At 35.9% G+C, this 21,678-nt stretch overlaps 1 protein-coding gene across 9 annotated transcripts in view; it reads left to right on the top strand.

Annotated features, from left to right (window-relative positions):
• Positions 1-21,678, top strand: part of DLG2 (discs large MAGUK scaffold protein 2) — a 1,377,464-nt gene that overhangs the window by 893,609 nt on the left and 462,177 nt on the right. For all 9 annotated transcript variants that reach the window (XM_077776205.1, XM_077776203.1, XM_077776202.1 and 6 more), the window contains 2 exons: positions 9,724-9,868; positions 12,100-12,238. In XM_077776205.1, the coding sequence (XP_077632331.1) occupies positions 9,724-9,868; positions 12,100-12,238 (284 nt within the window). The remainder of the gene's footprint in view (positions 1-9,723; positions 9,869-12,099; positions 12,239-21,678) is intronic.

Raw genomic sequence — 21,678 nt, 5'->3', positions numbered from 1 at the left:
ACTTGATGTTGCGTGCTGATTTTCTGAAGTTCTCTTTAAATGTCTAGCTTTACTTTCAAATTCTTGAAAAAAAATTCAAAGTCTAAATTCTGACAAAGTATTTTCCAGGCACCATGCTATTTTTCCATTACCATTTTCTTGATATTCATCGTACATGTAATGATTTCAAAAATAGCTAAGACATAATCTTTAACTATTTTGAGTTTTAAAGCATATTTTTTTAAAAACTGAACTTTCAACAATAATAGGTCTCTCTCTCTTATGTAAGGAAAACATAATTAGTACTTCCAAGGCAACTGCCAAACTGAATCTAGAAATGAAAGAAAATGATTCATTTTATAATATTCTGAAAGAAAAATAATGCTGAGGAAAAGAATAAAAAAAAAATCCTGGAAGCCCTCCCAAAGGACCAATTATCTTGCTTCAACCCAAAAATATTTATTAATGCTCTCCTTCTGTCAGTCCTTTCCACCTCCTTTTCTCTTTATTACCTACATTCTCATCATCTTTACTTTCTCCTTTTCCTCCCCCAAAGGAAGTACAAATAATTGGATTCTGTGATTTACCAGCTGTACCACACTCTGTATATTTTTCTCTAAATAGCTATTCTTTCTAAAGCAATTTGCATCACTCCCTCCTCTCACTTCTTAGGAAAAGTTCCCCCATATGTTATTCATTCATAGTTCTGTAAGCAAACTAGTCTAAAGTGAAACTCTATTAATTTCCTCATACCATCAATGCTAGGTACTTTTTTCTCCCTTAAGTACTTCATATATGTCAGAATTTAGAACTGTCTGTCTTAGATGTTACCTTATTCCAACTTATTTGCTACATCAGAAGCCACAAAACAACAATGCGACGTAGCCCCTCACCTCTGCTAGAACATACTAAAGCTGGAGAAATTAATGCCTTCTGGAACCTATCCATTAAGTACCAACGATCACTAGTTTTTTTTCTTAAAATTATATCAAAATATATTTCCCTATGTATTTCCTGCTTTACTCATAGCTCTGTCCCTTGGAGACAGATAGGTGAACACTAACTCCTCTTTTGCATTTGTTTGAAAAGTTAGATCTTGCCACTTCCCCACTCAGTCTTGTTTTACACATTTTCTCTCACTCTTATAATAAATTTTAGCACATATCCATTTATCTTCTATAAATAGATTACCCTTTTAACAAAACTTTTAATTTCTTAGAATGTTATTGTCCCCCTTTGAAAACCACAGGCAATATTGTAGCATCTGACCTTTATTTGCTTTTTAATTACTTTTTAATATTTATTTATTTTTGAGAGAGACAGAGTGTGAGAGAGGGAGAGGCAGAGAGAAAGACACACACACAGAACCTGAAGTAGGCTCCAGGCTTTGAGCTGTCAGGACAGAGCCCAAGGCCGAATTTAAACCTACAAACTGCAAGATGATGACTTGAGCCAAAGTTGGTCTCCTGAGGCACCTAGGCACCACTTTAGCATCTCACCTTTACATTTATTTTACGATAAAGAAAAAATTATCCTGTCTATAACCTTTGCAATAAGACTTTTAGTGTTTCAAATAAGATGACTTTTTATTTTTTGAGGAGGGGGGTGGTGCAAGTGAGGAAGAGGCAGAGAAAAGTTGGGGGGGGGAGTGGGGCTCACCCGAAGTGGGGCTCAAGCTTACCTGAAGGGGGCCCTGAACTCACAAACCATGAGATCATGACCTGAGCTAAAGCCAGATGATTAACCAACTGAGCCACCCAAGCCCCCAAGTAAGATGACTTTAAGGTCAGGCCTCTGTGGTTTCATGGGACACCCAGAATGGTGTATATTCCTTTTATTAAAATAATATATTTTTTAAATTCCCCTACTGCTTGGCCCTTATTATCATTCACTAGAATTTTTGTTTTGTTTTGTTAAATGACAATGACATCTAATATTTATGGATTGTACCTATAGTTTAGTGTTGTAATCTCATACTAAATAGATTAACTACTGGCCTTGATTTCCTGGAACAGATGCTGTGTGTGTGTGTGTGTGTGTGTGTGTCTAAAAATAAGTAAACATTAAAAAATTTTAAAAATATATTAATCTCATTACTGTGTCCCATGAAAAGGATCACTGGTCACATAAGTTTGGGTAATTCTACAACCTGTATCTCACTTCTCTTACAGACTCTCAGTGAACTTAAATACATTAAAGGGTTGGTGACGTCCTATAGTCAAGGAACTAACTTAACTTGAACACTAAAATTTTCAGAACTCTTTTATTAGGGAACCCTTTTCTTAAAGTGAAGTTCATGGACCACATAGAACTTATGTTCAGTATAGTACACTCTGGATATACTGTGTGTGAGCAGATCTTATTCTTATTTCAAAATTAATATCCTATGGTAAGGACAGTAAGTGGATTTAGGTAATGTAAGTGGAAACAATACAATTTTATGGATGAGTTACATTATTCTTTTTGATAATTTACAAAATTGCCTTGTTTCACCCAAATAGTAATAAGAAAATCATCTTGAAGTCAATAAAAATATGTAGAAATTTTTTTTCTTTTCTTTTCTTTTTAACAGAGAGATCACAAGTAGGGGGAATGGGCAGAAAGAGAGAGGGAGAGAGAGAAATAGGGAGAGAATACCAAGCGTGTTCCATGCTCAATGCAGAGTCCGATGCTGGGCTTAATCCCATGATCCTAGGATCATTACCTGAGCATAAATCAAGAGTTGGACACTCACTCAACAGACTGAAACACCCAGGCACCCCAATATGTAGGAATTTCTTAATAATTAACAGGAACTTAAATCACTTTCATTTGTCAGACAAACCTTAGATAACCAAGACCTGTAACTCACTACACATGGCTCTTTCCTGCTACTGGCACAATGCTCCCACATGAAAGAGGCTTTGGCCTACAGCACACACACAGCCCTTCCTCCAACACCTAAGAGATGGATACAGCAGTTATTTCTGTTATTCTTATTTTCCAGAAGAGAAAGTGGGAGCTCAGCAATCACAAAGGGATTCCCAGTATGACATATTGGGAATAAACAGCGAAATCAGATTCAGATGTCCTTTCAATGTCAATGTCCCAAAGCCACATTCCTTCCACCAGTTTAGTCAGCCCTTCTGGTTTTTAATCTTGGTTTCATATTTGAATCTCATGCTAAGTTTTTGATCACTGTGGAGGCCCAGGCCTCACTCAACCCTGTATAATAAAATCAGAATTTCCAACGTAGGCACCATGCTTCATTTTAATTTGTTTAAGTGTTTCGAGTGATTCCAGGGTGTAGCTAGGTTAAGAACCACAGTCCTTCTTTGATCCTCTTCACATTCTAGCCTGTTCTGCTGCTGTTCCAGTGCTTCTTCCTGAGAGTGACTTTGGTGGTAACACTCATTCTGTCAAGCTGGTATAGCACATCATTTTGCATTTTCCAACAATGGGCTAAAAGGAATCTAGAAATAGTCCACACTTCAAACTTTGTCCCCTGCAGTTAGAGTACTTTCTAAAACACCACAGGAAACAATCTGGAGAATTAATTCTTGGACTCTGTTCTAATTTTTCTCAAATGTGATAAAATAACAATTCACTGCAATTGCAGTGACATATTTTATTTTTAAGTGTTAAAGCCATTACATTATTCTTTTATTTCTTTTGCTTATATTTAGTTTAATAACTCTGTTTGTAGAATTTGCTCTGTAGGTAACATATATTGTTGCCTACTACAGAGCAGGAGTTTTAAAATTATTTTAATAGCATATTCCATCAGTAAAACACAAAAAGTTGCCTCTAATATATGTGAGTTTCTCTACTTTAAATTGCATGCATATATTACACTGCTAATACATGATGTACATTTTAAAATATATGTAAAAATAGAAAGATGAAAATCAATGTGATAAATATTAATAGAAGTTTAGATACTTCTTCCTGTATTCAGTGAGTTGCTTTGGGGTTTATTTCATACAGGTCATTTTGGTGACCACTGCTCTACAGGAGGGTGGAGCCAGTCAAAACATCATTGTTGCTTGTTCTGTCTATGTAAGGAATAAAAACTTAAGAAATGATTCAATGATTAATGGAGAAGGAAGAAATTCATACTGTTGGAGCTTGTGTTCCTTATAATGTGATGTGACCAGTACTCACATTCTGTACCAGCTTTCATCCTTATATCCCATACCTGCCATAGAATGAATGTCTCATAAATGTGTGCTCTTTGTTGAATGACCTTCTTTTCTTATCCTTCCCTCTATGACTCAACACAAACGTAAAATAGAAACTTGGGGTGCCAGTCAGTTAAGCATCCAACTCTTGTTCTCAGCTCAGATCTTTATCTCAGGGTCATGGGTGCAGGTCCTGATTTGGGCTCCATGCTCGGCATGGAATCTACTTAAAAAATAAATAAATAAATGAAACTCAACATGAAGGCCTCATTCTTTCTATAAAATAGGGAATTTTGATAGCTCTTCCTTTGGGATACCACATTGTTATTTTTAACTTAGCTAATTGTTTCAACGTTTATTCATGCCTGTTATTTGTAATGCATCAGCTTAGGGAGTACAAAGATGAAAACACTCTAATAAGAGATGGGGAATAGGCAAAATCCATGAAGGGGAGTGTGAGATACAGGTTTCCATTATGGAATGAATAAGTTAGGGAAAAGGTATACTCAGTGATACTGTAATTATGTCGCATGGTGACAGATGGTAACTACACTTGTGGTGAGCAAAGCATAGTGTAGAAACCTGTAGAATCACTGTGTTGTACATCTGGAACTACTGTAACATCGTGTAACCAATAATAATAATAACAATAATAATAATAATAATAATAAAAAGAGCAATCTAATCATTGTCCTTGAGAACATCATCCTTAAGCAGGGGCAAGGCCATTGCAAGAGCAAGTGTTATAGAAGCTAGGGGATGATGATTTTCACACAAGGAGCCCTGAACACAAAGAAACTATTTTTAGCAGCAGGATCAGCAAAAGCACTGTGTGTGATTGTGATGTTTGATGACTGTTTGAATGCTGCTTTATTTCACACAATATGTTTTCATGGTCATGGTATCCCTCCTTTCTCCAAAGCACAAGTAAGTCAACAAATAAATTAGTATTATCCCCATTTTGCATATAAGAAAATGAAGGCTCACTAAGTATGTTAACTGACCAAAATTCATGAAACTAGGGATTAAAACGAGATGTGATGCTACATTTAAAATTTACTCTCGTTATACCAAGTTACCTTCATTTCTAGAAACCTCTAGATTTAAAATATAGCTATTTCTTTAAAAATTAAGTCATTTCAATTCACTGGGCATGAGAAATCAACTTCCTTCTTTTCTATTCCAATCTGTTTTATCACTCATGAGATCTTGCTATGTGCTTCATAATGAAACTACTGCACTTTTTTTCTCTTCTTCTTTGAAGCCCTTTCTTGTTATTCATTTAAAATATAGTTAATTTGGGGTGCCTGGGTGGCTCAGTGGGTTAAGCATCTGGCTTTGGCTTAGGGCATGATCTCGCAGTTCGTGAGTTTGAGCCCTATTTTAGGCTCTATGCTGACATCTCAGAGCCTGGAGCTTGCTTTTGATTCTGTGTCTTCCTCTCTCTCTCTGCCCCTCCCCTGCTCACACTCTCTCTCAAAAATAAAAACTTAATAAATAAATAAAATTAGAGTTAATTTGATTCTAACCATAACTAATGCATGATCCTTACTGAAAAGATGAAAAAAATAAGAAAATGTTTTCAAAAATAATTATTATTGTTTCCTGTTTCTTCATATTACTATTTTTAAAATAAATTTTATTATAGCAATGAATTGCAATGCACTACAAAGATTGTAGTCTTTGGGTTATACATATTGTTGACATGAACACATTAGATTGGTCTCCTTTTTAAATTTATTTTTTAATTTTTTACTTTTATTAAGTTTTTATTTTAATTCCAGCATAGTTAACATACAGCATTGGTTTCAGATGTACAATATAGTAATTTAACAATTCTGTCCATTATTCATTGCTCTTTGTAATACTCTTATCTAGTGACCAACAACTTTGTCCCCTTTTTAAAAAGTGAACTTTGGAGTTTGTGATTTTCTTTACAATGTTTCTAGAGTTTCCACATTTCCTTGTACTATGTCCATGGTAATGTGTATGGCTCTGTCTTAGTTTGTCCACCATGCTGGTATTCCTGAATAAATATGAAAAGGTCAGCACCTCACCGTATGTGCATTGCCCCATCCTCTTTGTGACTCTTCTCCTGCCCCCACGCCTCCCAGCTTTGTACCATCACATATCTGTTCACACTCACTTGATTCCTGCAACACTGGCCCTGCTTCCTTCTTGCGAGCTTTCTGGCACCTCTTTCTTCAGCTAGTTTGCCCTCCTTTTTCTCTGCATTATGCTCAAATAGAGTGCTCCCTTTTCTGTTGGAGAAAATGAGTCCTCTCACCTCCACCCTCTCTGCTTGGCCTCAGTCCCTATCCTATTGCAAACATATAGCCAGGCTGTACACATGTCCCTCTCTGTCTAGTGTACCCACAGAAACACTGCATTCAAATGGAATTAATTTTTTTTCTGAAATCAGGCCAGTTGTTCAGTGTTCACCATTATAGGCAGATACTTGACGCAAAAGAAAAAAAAAGGAAAAAAGACAATAAAAAACAATGACAGGAGCAACCAGCCAATCAGTATAATGTCCCTTCTCTGCGTACAATCAGCTCCAGCTGTAGGCCCTTTATCTTGAGAGTTCATAGGATAATACACACACATAATTAACCCAAATAAACCCACTTTCGTGAAAAACATTTTGAAGGCTTCAGCACAAAAGAACACTTTTTGGTCCAGATCCTGTACTATTCTGAATTTTTAAAAAGACCACACAGAGGCCTCATCAACAGTCCCCTAATTAAACTCATCAGTTCACAGATGTTTACAGGAAAACGCTCAGCAAAAATTTTCACCAAGAATTCCTGTTTCCTGAGAGGAGAGATGAATGATGACAATAATAATAGTAATAATAGCTAACATTAATAAGTATTTTGATGGTTCTGCCATTTTACATAGGTCAATACATTTAAATCAATAACCCCTTGAGGCAGCAGTTATGATCATACCTATTTTATAGATGTCAAAAGTAAGGCTAAGAAGGGTAAGTAAGTAAGTTGTCCAAAGTCACAAAGCCAGGAAAATCCAGGACCAGGATTCAGATCCTGGTCTGCATGACTCAAATGCATGTGCTCTTAATCACAGGGTTCTTTTGCCAATATCATACCACCTGTTCCATGACTAAAATTTGTGTAAATGTTCCAACACTTTGTAGTCACCAAATAATGGGTCTGAAATCCCACTATTGTAAACCACTATTATCCCCACTTCTCACCTCCACCCTTTGCTCAGCTTCTACCTTCTGGTGTAAAAACTTCCCTGGTGGTCTAAGAGTCTACATACAAAGTCATTCTCAGTAAACATGCTTGAAGTTTGAACTGTGTCTTACTAGAATATGAGATTCAAGGGAGCTGGGGGCCTTATCTATCTGGAAGAGTAATAGCGATGACTGGTTAAAAGCCTGGCCTCTGGATCCATACTGCCTGGCTTTAAATCTGCTTCTACCACAGTCTACCATGATCTAATTGATCATTACATTAATGACTTTGGCCCAAGTTTCTAAACCTCTTGGAGACATGCTTTTTTAATCTGTAAAGTGAAAAGTAATTACAATAGCTACCACATAGGTTGTGAAGTTTGATTATGTTCATATGTGTAAATAATTTAGAAAAGTGCCTCATGTATAAAACATAGTATGTACGTGCTATGATTAGGATTTTCATTCTCAATATTTATTACTATATCTCTAATATGTAGAACCGTGACTGACACATTATAGGTATGCTTTTGACCAATGGATGAACAAGGGCTAGACAAGTAGAAATACAAAAGGATTTATGAGAATGTCACTTGTCAGGAAAAGAACTATGGGAACCAATGGAAAAGCTTATAGCTTAATGGAGAATTCATGGTCAGCATTCATACACATCAATCAGGTTTGGTTTCCTCCAGCTCTGGGGTCCCTAATGGACTACACTATCAAGGATTGGTTGGCACATGGAATTTACAACAACATGGATGGAATTAGAGGGTGCTATGCTAAGTGAAATAAGTCAGTCAGAGAAAGACAGCTATCATATGATTTTACTCATATGTGGAATTTAAGATATAAAACAGATTAACACAAGAAAAGGGAAGCAAAAATAATACGAAAACAGAGAGGGAGGCAACCATAAAGACTCTTAAATACAGAGAATAAGCCAAAGGTTGCTGGAGGGGTATTGGTTGAGGGGAATGGGCTAAATGGGCAAGGGGCATTAAGGAAGACACTTGTTGGGATGAGCACTGGGTGGTACATGTAAGTGATGAATCACTAAATTCTATTCCTGAAATCACTATTACACTGTATATTAATTAACTTAGATTTAAATTTTAAAAAAGAATTAATTGGCACATGGAATTTATATGACAACATAAGGCAAAAAGAAAAGAATGCAATATTGTAAGGCGTTCTATGACTAAAGTACTCATTAAATAGTACAGAGAATATGTAGGGGATCCAAGCTAATGTCCTTTGGCATATTTATTTTAACTCTGCATCATTTCAGCAGAAATTAACTAAAGAATCGCTCAATTAAAAACATAGTAGCCAAATAAGATACCTAAAATACTAGATATATGGGATGACTGGGTGGCTCAGTAGGTTAAGCATCTGACTTCAGCTCAGATCATGATCTCACAATTCATGGGTTCAAGCCACGCATTGGGCTCTGTAATGACATCTCAGAGCCTGGAGTCTGCTTCAGATTCTGTGTCTCCCTCTCTCTCTGCCCCTACCCTGTTCACGCTCTGTCTCTCTCTGTCTCAAAAATAAAACATTTTTTTAATTTTAAAAATAATACAATATTAGGTATTTAAAATACTTCATAAATACTTTTATACCATTTAAGAGGAGTGCTGCTGAGATACACTGTAATGAATGTTAGAATGTAATATTATATAACGAAACTATGCGAATATTATAGTTTGTTCCAACAATGCCACTTGTATGATTTATCCTGAATAAATCATCAATGTTGTGCACAAAAAATAGAAAAAAAGGTTAACTGCAACATTATTTATAGTAGAAAAAAATTAGAAGCAAACTGAACATGTTTTAGTAAAAGATTGGTTAAAACATTTTGTTACCATTATGCCACACAATGCTGTATAGAAAACAAAGTCATTTTGTTGAAGCACATGGACCAATGGCCACTCTATATTTAAAAAGCAGGTTCCAAAACAGTATGTACAATACAGTCACAATTGTTTAAAGAAATATATGCCAAATAAGGAGACTTTGGTTAATTTTTCCTTTTTTTTAGTTCAATAAGTATGTATTACTTTTGTTATTGGAAACAATATAGAGACATTTGACCCTCTTTTCTTTTTTCCACAAATAATATTCTGATTCCTATTATGATACTTTCTCATAGAAAAAGTCAGAAGCAATTTCATTTTTTTAGCATCGGCAAATGTACCTTATCTGCTTTGGCTAATGGCATTAATCCATCTTCTCTATCAAAGTTTAATGTAGATACTGGCTTGTAATTATTGCAATTTAATCTTTAAATAAGGTCACAATTCTATGTATCTTTTTGCCTGGCTATTTCTTTTCACCTGCATAGGTCTGACTTACTTTTGAATATTATTTTCCTTTCAGGTAAACAACTACAGTTTAGAAGAAGTGACTCATGAAGAGGCGGTAGCAATATTGAAGAACACATCTGATGTCGTTTATCTAAAAGTTGGCAAACCCACCACCATTTATATGACTGATCCTTATGGTCCACCTGACATTACTCACTGTAAGCACCACACTCAGTTTCACCTTTGCCAGGTTTACAAAATTAGAATTCTGCAAAACTTGGCAAATTCCCCTGCTTTCATCTTCACTCTTGTTTAGATTGTGGAAATAGTTCTGAGTGATGCTGTGTTTCACTCCCTGGGTTGCTTTACAAGGCCTTAACTAGTGTTTTGAAGGTGGGACAGCTGGGGGGTTGGGAAGTCCACCATTTAAGAAAGGCTTATGGTATATGTTATGGACAGTGTGGTCACAATAGGAGCAACACATTTTTAAAGGTTATTTCTTGAGCCCCTAAGGCATGGTAGGTCTCGGGCCATAAAATTCCCCCTTCCTAGTCAATTCTAAAGTAGCCAAGCAGAAAAGAGAGACTGGAAAAATAGACCTGAGGTAGCACTATGCTCCTTCCTGGAGACAGGATCTTGCACTTGAATGGTGGAATCATGACCTTCTGTCACCATCATCGTAGCTCTTACCTTTACCTGAATATGTTACATTGGCAGGGAAGCCAGGGAGAACTGTTAGTCACTCTGGCAGTAGAGATGGATTGTGGGTGGGGGTTTCTAGGGTAACAACTAACTATGAGATGCTGTGTTGAGTCCTAATAAAGTCTACTGCTACATAAGCCGCAAGGTCTCTTCTTGATAGGTCAGCAAGAATCTTATCTAAGGTTCTATCTTTGGGGATAGATTTAGAAGCAATTTGTTTTTTTTATGTCAGTTTAAGGGACAGTTTTATCAACATCAGTAAACTTGCCCATTCTAGAATGTTGAGAAACCAGTTATGAGATTAGAAATGCAGAATATCTTCAGGACCTGGCATTAATTAGTACTGTGATCTTAAGCAAGTAATTTAACCTCTCTTAGAGTTAGATGTTTCTCTTGAGAGAAATTTAAAGGCTGAATAATTTTGTTACCTACCCATTACGTTAGCTACTGCTTTTCCTAACAATGATTTGAAAATGACTTGCCCCCAAAATATGTCTTTTTCTTAAGCATGCAGTAAGCTGAAATCAGCCTTACCTTAGGATATGAAAGAATTTTAACTTTCAAAGGTTTTCAAACTGGATGAATTTAGAAAAATCAGCCTTGAGACTCTGAGCTGCTTCACAAAGTGTATGTAAGGTCAATGTTAAAGAGGTGAAAGCAATAACATAAAACTTTGCTATTCAATTAAAAAAATAAATATACTGAGTAACTTCAATAGTATAAGACACATCATAAGATAACGTGTGGGATACAAAGAAGATGTAATCATAGCCTTCATTGGAAGGATGGCTAATTCAAATATATGAATAGCAGAAATATTTGACAATAAAAGAGGGATGTACAGGCAATAGGAATGGTAAAGACAAATGACTTTTGGGTCCTCAAAGAAAGGTTATACCACCTGTGTTTGGAAGGATTGTAAAATGCTTTATGCAAAAGATGACATTTGAATTGTATCTTAAAGAACAGGTAAATTTTCAATGTCAGAGATGTGTTAGGAGACATAAATTGTAGATAACTGATAAAGGTACAGATATTGGGAAAACTAGGCTTTGTTCGAGAACTATAGGATATGTGTTAATTGGGATATTAAAATGGATCAGTCTTGTAAGACTGATGAAAACAAGCATTTATATTTAATACAATAGTGGCAATGGAGAGTACTTAAGCATTATCAGAGGTGGATTTCTCAACGTATAAAATGGATTTCTAGAGCAGGTTGGGAGGCAGAAGACTTAGCCAGTAATTCAAAAGGGAGATGAATTACTCGGGAGGAATAGTAAATAAAGGCCAGAGTTCGTGACCTTTCTGGGGTGGGAGTACAGCATATTTGAGGATTAAGGTCTTATACAAGAACTTGCTCCTAGGAGCCTTCTAGATTTGATGTTTGGGTATTAATTATGTGAAAAGATGTGAGCTCTGCAATTAGAACACTAACATTTTTATTTCAATAGAAAATTAATCTTCTTTATGAAAATGTGTGTGCTGGGTCTCTCCTCTAATTCTTCTCTTCACCTAAAATTATACGAACTGGGTTTACACAAATAAATGTTATTATAACTTTCCATTCCTAAAGGTCACCATGACTTGTGCGTATTAAATGCATGCAAACAATAAACTCCTCCCTCTTGGGAGACAAGAAAATCCTGGCATGTAGCAAAGTCTTCCTATTTTTAACAGAACTGTAGCATGGCACATTGAGTCACCCACATAACAAGTTTCTTCTCTTTTTTTTTTCACCCCTTAGCTTATTCTCCACCGATAGAAAACCATTTACTCTCTGGCAACAATGGAACTTTAGAATACAAAACTTCCCTGCCGCCCATCTCTCCAGGAAGGTACTCACCGATTCCAAAGCACATGCTTGTTGAAGATGATTACACCAGGTCAGATATGCTTATTGGTTAATTGGGTTTGTGATCATTACCGGGAAGAAAACTGCTTTTGTCTAATATGTCAGCCATTGCTTTGGGGGCTAACTAAAGTTTCTGAGCTCCATTCAACCTTATTATAGTCTTGTCTCCAGTGGAATTCTGCAAATTCTTGTAAACATTTGTCATTGTCCTCCATTAGGAATTAAAAATCACTAGTTCTTTATGAGAAGTAGTAATACACACTTATTCATCACTTTGAAATTTATTAAAACTCCCACACATGATGCCATTTCAGCTTGACACCCATTTCGTAAGATGAGTGTTTTTACTAGAGAGAAGGTGTTGCTGAGGTACCAAAAAAAAAAAAAAAAAGGAAGTAGCCTACCAAATCACATCTGTGGTTAGGTGGGGAGTCAGGACTGAAACTTCATCTTTTAAGTTTAAATTCCATGTTTTTGATGCCACTGGACACCCACATTTCAGTGGAGTTGAGAAGAGAGTCAACCTTCCCTTTAGTGCAATAGCTACAGGTAGAAAGAAAAGGAGCAAAATTAACCAGAAGCCCTTAAAGCACGATAGCTCTCAGAGCTCTCAGCAGTGCTATTAGGCATTGCTAATGCCACGGAAAGAAACTAAGTTTAGGCAGCATGCCTCTGAAACATTGGATTTGACAGTTCATAGAGTAGACCAACTTAGCTGACTTAATTGTCACCTTTAAGGACTCATTAATATTAGGTAATTAATAGATCACTAATGAGTAAGTGGATAAATAATAATAAATATACATTTTTATCTTTAAATGTTTTTGTTCCAAAGTAATATATGCTCATTGCATTTGGTAAAGTAATGCAAAAATGTTCAAGAAACAAAACTCTCTCCCAAAGTCCTATCAGAGTAGCCATCTTGAGGTTCTCTATGTGACATCCTGGCCTGAGCCTCTCATACCTTCTGCATGTTTGTAAAAAACTATACAAATTCACAGTCAGATATAGATGGGGCTTGACATTGTTTTTATAAAGTAAATTCATATTTTAGAAATTGCTCTGCAACTTGCTTTTCTCACTGAGTAATACTTTTACCCAAAATGAGATTACATATAAATATGTACACACTTTTTTCTGAAAGTGTTTGTGTGTAAAAATGACAGAGACAGACTCTTTGGTTTAATATCCTGCCTGTCTAATGAAGCCATTTATCAGCCTATAAAAAAAAATTAGAGACTTCCTGCAGCTTAACTTCCCTCACCGGTACACATGCATGCTTGGGTCTTTTCATTCCTTTGCTATTTCGTTTTAAATGATTAAGCACTTTCCATTTATTTTGCAATTTCAGGTTTGCTGAAGTAGCTTGTTACATCTTTAGCCAAGGAATGGAATGTTTAGATGCTGCAAATCTGCATCTGTGGTATAAATCAAATATAAACTTCTTCCTATGCTGAAACATCTAATCTCTGTGCTCTTAATTAAAATGAGGGCTGCAGCAAAGATAATCCTTATGGCTCTCTAAAGAATTGTGTAAATATAGGCACCTTTATTCACCAGAGCAATGATCTATTTGCTTTCATTCTGTCACTAATATTTGATATGATTTTAATTTGAAAATGTCATTTTACCTTGCTAGGCCCCATAAGGAATTAAAATTGATTAAATCCCCTTCATAATCCAGGCCCTTTGCTAGCTGTTTTACATACACTATTCATTTAATTCTTCCCAAAACACAGAAAGAAGGGCTTTCACCTCATTTTATATATGTAGAAGTTGTAGTGTAAGATGTTAAAGAACTTCCTTATATAGTCACACAGCTTTTAGGTAGAAAAACCCTGCCAGCTACAAAATCCTGACTAGGAAGAAACATTTTAATTTTCTCCTTATTTTGAAAATGAAAACCAAGTCATATAAAACTGTTCATCATAGAAACATGTAGCTCTAAAGGAACTCAAGAGTTTGGTAAGCTCTAAGGACAGCTAGATTAGAGGAGAGAACTTTATCTACCACTGATGAGCAATATGACCTCTGGAAAACTATTCAAACACTGCAAGCCTGTATTTGCATCTGTACAATGGGAATACTAATCAAATTTTTCTCAAGAGATTGTTGTAATGATTGAATGACATAATGCATGTAAAGAACTTATAACAGGACCTGACCATCATGGATATTGAATGAGTGTTATCTATTTACAGTAACTCTTCTTGTTATAATTCTTACTCTACCTAACATCTCACATGGAATGTTTTTACTGATGGCACTGTGGGAATAGAGTCCACTCTTTCTACAGTGTTATGCCTCAGTATTGCAGTTCTTGTCCTGCCTCTTCCTTTATTCCGCCTCCTTTACGTAAACTATGCCCTGTCAGGACAGTCTTACTAGGAACTCTGCATAGAATCTTCCAAATGGCTGCTGCCTGGCAAACTTGTGAAGTAAATTATATCAGTTTACACACACACGCACACGCGCGCACACACACGCACACACACACACACATTTCCCCCACTCTCCCCATTGCTTTCATCTCTCACAATGGTCTATGCTGGACACACTACCATGGATCTCAGAGGTATTTGCTCAATGGCAAATTCATTGCCTTGTTCATAAATATTTATTGGATACTTCCTATCAGACAGCAGGCACTGCACTAGGAATGCAAAATTGAGTAAGAAACAACATCTCTAAGAACTATGAAATTGGTACAAATAGAGAGGTAAACCCTTAATGCCTATTCCCTGATATGCAGACCCTCTTTTTGAAATTGCCCATAAAGCCTAATTTATTAATTATTTATTAATTTTTATTTAAATTCTGAGATTACACATCTTGGTATCAAAATGTCATATTTTTTGTGATAACAGATGGCAGATATTACTTTACCATTTCCTTACTTTTAGAAAATGAAATATGTGTGCAACCTTCGATCAGTTCTCATTTTTTAAAAGTAAAAGGTCTGTAAAATGTCAAAGTGTGGGAGCTAGTAACAATAACAAACAAAACTAGATCAGTTCTAGGAAGTGTTCTGGTGCCTGGTAGCAGAGTTCCCTAATACCACAGGAGTTACTTAGTAAAAATTTGTAAATGAATTTGAGTTTTATATGAATGCCCAAGGTTAAGCCTATGGAATCAAAGAAAGTTTTCAAGAGGAGATGAGTCTGAGGCTGAGTCTGAGTTTGAAAAAAATCTGTAGGCCTTGATTGGAAAGCCAAGGGATCAGGAAGAGTATCCATGGTAGGGGGTAACACATGCATTTTCATGGAAGAATGTGAAATAGAATAAAATGAAGCAACTGTTAGAGCTTGAAAAAAAAGACTCAGAAAAGAGTATGGTTCCTACTTTTAAGTTGTCTTTCTATGCCTAGCCTTTCTGTCATACTTATAAAATTTAAAACACATAAGGTGGTAAAAACAAAAAGATCCCTATCGTGCACTGTTAACACAAAGCCCTTCAATAAGTATTATTGCTCTTATTTATATTATATTCTTTTTCTTGATTTCTATAAATAACAAAAATGTTCAAGGAGTTTAAGTCATTGCCTCATTTTACACAACAAGCAAATAGCAGAATCAGAAATTGAATTCAGGTCTGTCTGTGTCCAGTGCCTCATCCTCACATCCATCCCCCATCCTATGCATTCAGTTTCCATGGAGAAATGTTAAAGAAGATTGGGCTTGTGTCGGCAGACTTGTTTCTAGTCCCGTTACTACCAACTAAACACCTAGATAACTGAACATTTAATCTCTGTGAGTCTTGATTTTCTCACCTATAGATTTAGGGGAAAAAGGTGCATTCCTAATAGAATTCTGATAGTATGTGTGAAAGTTGTCATTTTTAAAGGACTGGATAAATTTATTATCATCCTAAGGTGTTAGATAACTTATATTTGAGGCCCACATTGAATTTTCCTAAAATAGTAAATCAAGGGAACTGATCTCTAATGATGGGACTTAAGCTAATAGGGAAACATTTCTTTGAAATGATTGATTATAAATGTTTGATTATTATCATCATTGGTAATAATCATCAAATTGGAAGCTTTTTATTCTGTATGCTCATGATATCTAACTCTATCAAGAAACATTTCCCTGTTTTCCTGAATCGTATTTACTTTTGGGGGGTTGGATATAGTTAAGAACTTTTTAAAGGAATTTTGATTAGAAAAATGGTATACTCTCTTAGCTAGAATTTTTTGTAACTACTTCTTACTATTTACTGAAACCTGAGTAAACCAGGAAATTTTGTTTTTCTGGTGATTTAGAGAAAGCACAAACAAAAAGGCCCTGGATAAAATTTTCTTAGAAAAAAAGTCAGTTAAAAATTTTTTTTAAAAGAACTCTAAAAAAAAAAGAAAAGAAAAGAAAAGAAAAGAAAAAAGTCTGTTGAGTCTTCTATAAATCAGTATTAATTGTGATGTAGATATATGGTCTTATATTTTTGTTAAACTATTTTGGAAAGCTATCACTGTGATGCCAAGATGTATTTTTGGCTCAGAGAATTATAGGCTCTCAGACTTGGAAGGGCCATCAATGAATCTAGAGTCTAATCTTCCTCCTTCTGATGGGTAAGGAACACAAGCCTAGAATGATTTATTGGCTATCCCTAAGTCCCATAACTTGTAAGTATTAGAATCAGATACATAACCCGTGTCTTCAAACACCATAACTACTACTTGCTCTCTTTTCCTAAGCTGGGGTTCACTTTTGTTGTTCTCGTTGTTTCTGAATGGTGTAAGAAGGTAATAATTATGAGAACTGCAATCAGTGATCACCTATGAGCAATGCCTACTTTATACATTACTTACAACCAAGGATTTTGCCTCTTCTGGCCACCCGGAAGAGGTGCAAAGCACCAGACCCTTACCATCTGGCTCAATACTCTCAGGATATACAAGCAAATCATTGATAGTACAATAAAACCAAAACTCTCTCAAGAGTGGGAACCTAATCTACCAAGTTATGAATGTGACAAATTTCATTATGAAAGCCAGGGACCTAAATTATAGCTATGAGCAATGTATTTCCCCGTGATAGAGACCAAGTTCACTTGGACCTGATCTTAGTATACCCAGGTGTCTTTCTGATTGGTTCTACATAATGTTGCCTCACATAATTTGGTTGCTCAAAAAACATAAACTAAATGAAATCAAAGGAAAAATTTCTTTTCTCCAGAAACTTTCCAGAATGACTCCAAATTGTGACTCTGATACTTACCAACTTGACTTTTTTATTGGTTGAATACATATAAGCCCATCAAGCTAGAGTCTGCCTCTACTCGATTCTCCCCAAATTATAGAACAGTAGCTTATAGGATATGGTATCTAAAATGTATTCCAGTTGTCCTTTTCATTCATTCATTCATTCATTTGTTCATTCATTCATTGAATAATCAGCTTCAATCAGTTGCTTGACACATGATTATCAGCAACAGAGTTTCAGTGATGAGCAAACCAGACAAGTCTCTTGTCCTCACGGAACATACATTGTAGTGTATCAAATAAGAGATATAGAGATAAGTGTGTTAAGTTCAGTTACTAGTAAGTACTTTAAAGAAAAAATAGAATAATGTGATAGACAGGGTTTGGGGAAGAGAACAGTATCAAGTAGGGTAACCAGAGATGCCTCTCTGAGGAGATAAGATGAGCTGAGGCCTGAATAAAAGGAGACAGTGGTGATCAAAGAACACTCCAGGAAGAGGGAATAGCAAGGCCAGTCACTGTGGTGGAAATAAGTTTAGCATGTTCCAGGAATATAAGGAAGTCCAGGTTGGCTGGAAGGAGATGAGCTAATGGGAACATGGCCAAAAATTAGATTGGAGAAGAAGTCGGGATCCAGATGACATGGGATTTTGTAGGTAATGATAAAGAAGTATAGGTCTGATGTTGAGTGCATTCAGAATCCATTAAAGAATACTAACCAGGAGAATGAAAGTATATGATTTATATTAGAAGAAAACCTCTCTCCTACGTGGAGAGGTAGAGGTGCCAATGAAGAAATGAGGGGAGAGGGAAGAGGGAGCAGTGAAGAGAAACCCCACAGGAGCTGTTAGAGCTAGATTCAATAGCCAGTGTTCTGCATGAGGAGCAGGTCTGCTTTAGCCAGGCTAATTTACTACTGACCATTTCTACAGTTTTTATCATATACAGAGTAATTGTTTAGCAGCAGCCTAAGTGTTTGCCACTATCAATGATTCTTTTTTTCTCTTGCTGTTTAACTTTGTGGATCAGAAATGGATAGAGGCTAAACTACTGTTTCTCAAATCCACATGTCCTTAGGCTTTGAAATATGAACTTATTCTCCTCAGGATCTGGGGTAGAACATGGGTGAAGCTTTCCTGTCCAAGCATGAAACACATAAAATCTTGTATTTTCTCCTAAAAGCTTGGGAAATATCCTTGTTTGATTTAATGTAAAAGCATTTTGATTACAAATTAAATGATTTTATCCAAAATCTTAAAGCAAACTTGACCCACCAGAAAATTTTTTTCTGGGTATACACAGTCCCTGGCAAGTGCAGCAAACCCTAAACTACATATGAGAACCCTGGTTTGAGAAGCACAGACCTAACTTACATAGACTTGTCCATTATTAATTCGGTGTCATAGAAACAGCCCTGTAATAATGGCTCAAGGTTTGGGGAGGCTGGGTGGTTCATTCAGTTTAGCATCTGACTTCAACTGAGGTCATGATCTTGTGGTTCACTAGTTTGAGTCCCACGTCTGGCTCTGTGCTGATTGCTCAGAACCTGGAGCCTGCTTCAGATTCTGTGTCCCCTACTCTCTCTGTCCCTCTCCTGTTTGCACTCTGTCTCTCTCTGTCTCTAAAAAATAAATCAATGTTTAAAGAAATTTAAAAAATAATAATGGTTCAAGGTTTGTGGTCTCCATTAAGGGCAGCCTCTTAAATGATCAGACAAAATTTTGCCTCAAAGTCATGGCCTCTCTTCTTTTTAACTTAAATCAATGTCTTAAAACCATTTCTGGATGAACTGGAAATTTCTTTCTTCTGACAGAAATCTCTTGTTACTCATCTTTAACCAAGTATAATACAAAGAACTGGCTGTTCCCTGCGCAGATAACTGACCCTGCTCTAGAATTATCATCTATATAGAAGAAATATTACCTGCACTGGCCCTCAAACCACCCTGTGCAGGGGCCCACCTTGACCACTTCCTAGCTCTGTGATCTTGGATAAATTATGTAATCACCCTTTCCCTCAGTTTTCTCATTTATGAAAGGAGCAGAATAACACCTCTCATTTTATTTTATTTTATTTTATTTTATTTTATTTTACTTATTTTTTTAATGTTTATTTATTTTTGAGACAGAGAGAGACAGAGTGCGAACAAGGGAGGGGCAAAGAGAGAGGGAGACACAGAATCTGAAACAGGATCCAGGCTCTGAGCTGTCAGCACAGAACCCGATGCAGGGCTCCAACCCACGAACCACGAAATCATGACCTGAGCCAAAATCAGACACTTAACGGACTGAGCCACCCAGGCGCCCCAGTACCTCTCATTTTTTTTAAAAAGCTCTCATTTGCTTAGTTGGGTATTATCAGTAGTAATTTAAAACAAGGATTTTCAGATGACCACCACAAATAAAATCATTTTTGGTAAACATCCTCCATGGAGTGAAAATATGGCCAACAATGGTATGTAGCTGTTCAAAAGTTATCTATGTATACTTTTTTCTTAATTTCTTTTGCAGAGCATATTAGAACATTTTATTACCAAAAGTCATGTAGTCTGAATACTTTATTATGGATCTTCATTTTTCTGACTGCATTGGCTATCTAGTACCACCTGCCCTGAAAATCTAACATAGGATTCACTGGAACCCAATATGATAAAAAAAACAAAAAAAAAACAAAAAAAACCACAGCAGCAACAAAAACCAATGTATCAGTCTGCCCTCTGTGGCTAAATACAATTATCATTATCCTCTGGATAATTGATTGACTTTGCCCTTTTTTATTCATGGTAGAGCTCAACAACCAGCACCATGTAGCTTTAAAGCAATTCTGTGGAACCTGGATGGTGTCAGACTCCTCACAGGCTTTCTAAAGTACATTTTAAAACTTAACCAAGTCAAAGATTCATCAGCAGTGCCTCTGAATATCTCTTTTGTTCTGTGCCTCCTGTCTATGCCTGACTCCTCTGATATAGAGCCTGTTCTCACAATGTCTCTTTTGAAGCCAAGTATAGTGATGGGAAGGGGAGAATGAGGCAAAACTCGTGAGACAGATGGAGAAAAAAAACCATCAAATGGAGCCTCAAGGGCAATTTTCTCTTTATTGATGGTGGCTCCACATAACCATTTTAGGTTTACTTACGTAAACCATGAGGCATGATTGCTAGTGCTGTCCTGTTAGAAATAGAAAGAGTGGGTATGCTATTGAGGAAGGTGACAAATCTTAATTAAAGGAAGGTATCCAAATATGTATTGGAAAACATGTTAAGCTGCTATTTGCTGTCAGGGAGATGAATTAAATATTAGGAAAAATGAAACAGTAATAAGGATTTTAAACTTGTCTTTTTAAAATATTTATTATTTCCTATGTACGTAATAAATCAGCCAGGCATACGTACACAGTTCTAGGCCTTATAATTTTATGGAAGATGGTTATTGCACATCTATAGGTATTGTTGTTATAAATGTAAAATGCAAATAGATAGTTATTCAATGCAGCATTATATTTTAACAGTTTATCCTTGACCTTCAGATCTAGTTGAGGCCAACAAAAGATTAATGATGGGCAATGGAGAATGCATTGCAAGTAAACTACTGTCACCAATACAATGTGCTATTTATTTCTGGCCTTTATCTGTATGATATTGAAAAAGGTGTATATTATGACTCAAGACTCAAGACAAGTAGACATGGCCTCTTCTAGGAGTTTATTTTTACATTCATGTGTCAGTAATAGTAATAGTAGACAGAAGACAGCTGATCCCTAATTGTCCACATCTGGGTGTATACTTTGCAAATTATCCACGCCAACTTTGTAATCCCTGAGTGATTTCCTGCCATCTCATATATCATATGCTGCTGTCAGTGAGGTTACCATTTAATATTAATGATTGCCTTAACAAAATACAAGAAAATTATGGAATGCAATTCTTGAATTCCAAAGACTTACATTCTTCTATATCATAGACTTAACAAAATTTCCTGAATTTGGAGGATGCATCATTCACTTTTTGCTACTAGGTAATCTAAATTAGTCTTAATAATAAAGCAAGTTTAATCTGAGTAAAAAGGGAAAAAAAAACATTTTAAAAATATTGCCTTCATACATTTTCCCCAGACATCCTTTTCAGTTTTTATATCTATACCTTGCCCCTTTTACTACCTCATACCACTCTGTTTTTTTCCAAAAACTTCTTATTATTTACCTAATTATAAAAGTAATATATACATAAGATAAACATAAAATAAAATAAATAGAAAAAATTTATAAAAATACTA

The sequence above is a fragment of the Crocuta crocuta genome, unplaced genomic scaffold, assembly GCF_008692635.1.
Source record: "Crocuta crocuta isolate KB4526 unplaced genomic scaffold, BGI_CrCroc_1.0 scaffold332, whole genome shotgun sequence".
Lineage (NCBI taxonomy): Eukaryota > Metazoa > Chordata > Mammalia > Carnivora > Hyaenidae > Crocuta > Crocuta crocuta.
This window is presented reverse-complemented; position numbering and strand designations above follow the sequence as displayed.